The sequence below is a fragment of the Papaver somniferum genome, unplaced genomic scaffold (assembly GCF_003573695.1).
Source record: "Papaver somniferum cultivar HN1 unplaced genomic scaffold, ASM357369v1 unplaced-scaffold_132, whole genome shotgun sequence".
Lineage (NCBI taxonomy): Eukaryota > Viridiplantae > Streptophyta > Magnoliopsida > Ranunculales > Papaveraceae > Papaver > Papaver somniferum.
Window position 1 is genome coordinate 169,415 of NW_020622381.1, and position 4,856 is coordinate 174,270.

General features: G+C 35.2%; 1 protein-coding gene across 3 annotated transcripts; it reads right to left on the reverse strand.

Annotated features, from left to right (window-relative positions):
* Window positions 1-338: 338 nt before the first annotated feature.
* LOC113333002 lies at window positions 339-4,060 on the reverse strand. Of its 3 annotated transcripts, none has more exons than XM_026579487.1 (4): window positions 3,799-4,060; window positions 2,237-3,652; window positions 2,096-2,134; window positions 339-725 (listed from the first exon to the last, which is right to left on the reverse strand). In XM_026579487.1, the coding sequence occupies exons 2-3, from the start codon at window positions 3,255-3,257 to the stop codon at window positions 2,097-2,099; spliced, it is 1,059 nt and encodes a 352-aa protein (XP_026435272.1). In that variant the 5' UTR covers window positions 3,258-3,652; window positions 3,799-4,060; the 3' UTR covers window positions 339-725; window position 2,096. The 3 variants fall into 3 exon arrangements, with proteins under 3 accessions (XP_026435272.1, XP_026435271.1, XP_026435273.1); XM_026579486.1 differs by having other exon boundaries at window positions 341-730; XM_026579488.1 differs by lacking the exon at window positions 339-725 and adding an exon at window positions 843-1,097.
* Window positions 4,061-4,856: the final 796 nt, after the last annotated feature.

Below are 4,856 nucleotides of genomic sequence, written 5' to 3' on the forward strand. Positions count from 1 at the left end.
TATCTTTATTCCTTCTCGTACACAAGCCGAATCTGCTAATAGGAAATACAAAAGAAGTTATTATACATACCAGACGATAAAATGAAGCAATACTGATATAGGGAAGAAAAATACACTAGAGATCATAAATACAGACAGAAACCATGTCGGTTCTGTACCTGATCTGAACATGAATAGATAAATTATGGTGAAAGAAAGAAATGGCATGACATGCAGTGTCAAGTTGACAAGTGGATATAAGTCAGTCATGAAGAACTAATCTGGAACAGTTCGAGGCAAAATTACATGCATGAGAGCAGTGACAAGTTATATCTTCAGTGACTCTCTATACACAAGGATGTGAGAATTATGTCTAATTTTTGTTTTTATATATACTCTGTCCATACTGATTACAAACAAATATACAACATTTAAACAAAGACCAAGTTTCATCTTTCTAACAAGTAACTATATCATCGTAAGAAGGAGAGGCAGCATAACAGACTTACTATCCAGCAACATAAACAACAAAAACAAAAGGGAAAAAGAAAAAAGAAAAAAATCAAAGCAAAGGTTTGTGATTCACAAAATGAGCGACATCCTCAGCTGCTTCATGTGCATGCCTCCCAGAACTATCCTTCTGGTAGCCTTCTCGCAGTCTCTATTACCGCTTTAAGTTGTAAGTTGACCTAAGAACAAAAACTTGCAGAGCCACTTGTATACTTGAGTTGAGTAAACAGATGAATCTAACCTGCCACAGAGTTGATAGGAAGAACAAGTCACCAACATTGTTTCTTATAATACATAAAGCTCTGTAAAAATAAACAAATATCAAAATAAATCCCAAAGCTCTGGGGGCTTTCTGCCCTGGTCCCTACCTACCATCCCCAATTTTAACTGCCATCTTTCCTAAGTGTTTCCGTCCTAACATTCTTCCAACTTTCTAAAGATTATTATTTATTAACTATAAATGCCTTACTGTATCTTAAATGCGCAAGCACCATGTTACTGTTTCTTAGCACCTATTCTGATAATCTTTCTTATGGAAGGGGACTCGTCCTTGGATATTATATTGTTGATTGTTCCCCTTTGTCTCCACAGGCCCAAAAAGTTGCATACTGCTCCAAATTTCACAAAACATAAACAAATGGGTACATTGGAAGGATAAAGAGAAAACTATAAACTGTAACTTCAACAGCGATAGAGCATCGCTGTTCAAATAGTATTGGCATGAGACCAAAAGAGTGCACACCATGTCAACGAATAGGAAATGATAGCCCGACTCTGGTATGCAGGAAATGATAGTATGTCTCGGGTATGCAAAGGAGATTAGTTTTTCCTAACTACCACTCTTCACAAATCATGGGAGTGTTTGGAAATGAACATCTACTTTCTGCACCTCAAGATCTTGATATACACCTCTTTCATTACACGCTAAGACAAAGACTTACACATACGATTTATCACTAGTTTTCCCTAAAACAATCTCAAACAAATTTTCTAATCTTGTGGAGCTCGTCAAACATAGGAAACTCATGCAACAGCAGCCTCCCAAGTCCAATCCCAATATTCAGAAACTTTTTTCCTTATCCTACCTAACAATAAATCCTAAAAAAATCGAATCTCAATGTTCCGACAAATTTGACCCACACAAGCTATTATCTTTCGACTTCAACCCAACTTCTTGGTTCTGTAAAGGACACCACTGAGTAATCTTAGAGACATGTTCACGAGCGAAGACAGGGGTGGGATATATTTCACATGATTTTTGATTACTCGGAAAAGGCTTGTAGAGTGCCAAAAATTTGAACTCGAAGCCTGATTAGATAATGGTTTGAAGTTGTTGGCTCATTTCTAAATTTGCAATCAAAATCTTATACAGACAACCAGTTTCAAAATGGATCAATTCATATCACAAACTGTCACTATTTCCACATACATACTAAACAATTCAAAAACAATCCACCAAACATCTAACAATTAAGCTAATGCAAGAAATTAAGCACCGCATGGTACATGCTGCTCAGACCAATATGAATACAATAGCATAAGAGAGTACAAGTAACATAAACAATATCAAATTCAGAAGTACAAATACTAAAGGCATAAAGTGTACCTCATTGATCGACTTCAATTCCACTAGCCACCATGGAACCTGAACATAAAGAATGCAAGATTTTACTCCCAGCAAAAATATGTGCATGCTTTGAACTCATTGAGCTTTGTTATTGATAATAACCTTAGCTTAGAAGCTCACCTTCAGTGGAAAGACACCTCGCAGCAAACACTGGAATGTTTTCTGCCACACACCTACCAGTTGGTTCTTCTAGTGATGCAGCGCCTCTAAGTTTGAGCTCTTCCTTAGGGTTTTCACGATCTCTACTAGCACATAGGCTTAAAGACAACTTTTTCTGTCTAATCCGTCCTCTCTTTCTAGCAATTTTCTCTGGTAAACACTCCCAATTTTTCTCCTTCAATAAATTCATTTCTGCGTCTGTTGCAGCAGAAACACTGATCCTCTTTGTACTGTCAGGTTTAGTACATTCCAAGTCTTCCATGTTTATTTTATCCACATTGACTGACTCTTCCACAGAGTCTCCACTTTCTACATCACCCGCTTCAGCAATCTTATCACATACATAATTCGAATTTCCTTCACTTCCATCAGGATTCCAAGACTTGTTAAAATTGAGATGTTTCTTATTCTGCTTATAGTAATTGTGAATTTTCGACTCGGTCGCTACAGAACTCTTTGCAATTCTAGGTGAACTATTTATAGCTCGATGCAATTTACGTGCCAAATCTTCGTCAGTTTCGGCTTTCTCCCCAATTCTGCGTTTCTTGTACAACATCTCAACAGGAACATGTTTCTTTAGCTTGTTTTTCCTCAAGAGTCTCTCTCTTCGGTTCTCTTTTTCAGAAATAGAAGCAGCTATTTCTAAAGTCCTCTTGGCAACCGCAATTGCTTTAGCAGCAATTGCTGCTTTCTCTGCTGCCCTAGCTTTTGCTGCAGCTGCAGCTTTGGCCGCTGCTTGGGCAGCTAATCTTGATGCATCCACAACCTCATCAGACAGAAATTCAGAACTCTTGGAATTGGAGTTCATAAGATCATTAAGGCGTGTGCTGATGCTATCCGGAACTGAAGAAAGAGGAGGTGATGAAGAGGGAGAACCGTAATCACCATTTTGTTTCTTCAATCCAGCTAATAAACGTTTTCGTGGAGGCAAACGAGTATCACCATCTAAGTGATTGAAGTTGCATACGTTACCTTCTTCCATCTCTCTTTCTTTACTTCTCTTTCAATCTCTCTTTTTATTCTTTTTTGTTTTGTTTTTTTTTTTTTTCAATTGTGCCTAATTTCTTTCTACAATTCCCTAACCCTAAAGAAAAGATCTTTTACATGACGTCTAAAACTGGCCAAATTCTTAACATAAAACCCGAACTCATCCGAATTTTGTAACCTCGAGAAATTTCATCAACAGACTTGACAACAAATTTTCTTATGCCAAAATGAAGAACTTAAAAAGCAACAAAATCTCAGCCATGTATCTAGTCAATTGAATCCAAACCTTGTCAATTTGAACCTCAATTTCTCCAAATTCTCTCCAATTTCCAGGTTTGAAACTAAGAACCAATCAAATAAGATCAGACCAAAATTCCTCAGATTTCTTCTCTGTAATAAACAAGTTGAATTGAAAACAACAATCAGAATTCAATAGAATCATATAAATACAGAACAAATTCATTTACAAACAAAATTTAGTCTAAATTTTGATTGAAGGACATATCAGTTAAAAGAAGAAGGATAGAATGAAGTACCTGTTGATCGTCTTGTCCGAGATTTGTTAGATGAAAATTATTCTTCTGATTAGGGTTTTTTAGTCGTATAATTCGCTTTCACATTATTATGATTTGGTTGTGCGATGAAACGAATCAGAAACCTTTTATTTTTGTTTTATTTATTTTTTTCTTTGTGATTTCTCTGTGTTAAAAGGGAGAATTTTCAGAATTAATTAATGAAGAAGGGTTCGGATTCTATACCACCACGCCAGTCACCAGATTGGGATGTACCAAAAATGCGTTTTCTTTAATCCGAATATAATATATGGATCTACATAAACCCTTTATTATTTGTTAAATTTACGGTAGTGCCACTCTGGTGTTACCCACAGATTACCTACTTATTACAAAACTGTAAAACTACCTTCTCCTTTTCAAGTTTTAGATTAGGCTTGTTAATGAACTTGTTTAATAACTGAGTTATTTTTATTTTATTTTGTAAAATTTTATTGAATGCATGAAATTTTGGGGAACGGGGATGATCAGCTGAGTTAGGTACCCATTTTTATTTTATTTTTAATTTAAAATTGTAAAGCAGCAGTAAAAAAACATGATAAAATTCAAGTTATTTCGTTGTGATTTTTTCTATTTTTTAAATTTTTTTTCTTAAGTTGGAAAATAACGTCTAATGCATACTGTGATGCTTATATGAAGATGATAAGAGTTCATCTATTTCAGCTTAACCCCCAAGAAATTGTTATATGGGGAGCCAAAGACATGGTTCAAGAAAGCACTGTCTTTTGCACAACATCTTCATTCGTAGATTTTGCAAAAAAAATATTGTGCTTATCTAGTTTTTCAGATCCTTACAAACTTTATAGTATACATACATATTGTGTAATAGAGCTGGAGAGAAACTGAAGAAATGTGTCATGCATACATAAGAATGCCTTAACTATATTTTCAAGATTTTGCTGAAATGATTCTAATGATGTTTATTCAACCTCACTTTTTGCCAAAGTAATGTATTATACTTGTACCATTTGAGATTAAAACTTGAAAGAAATTGAAGAAAAGATAAAGCATCATGTGGTTCA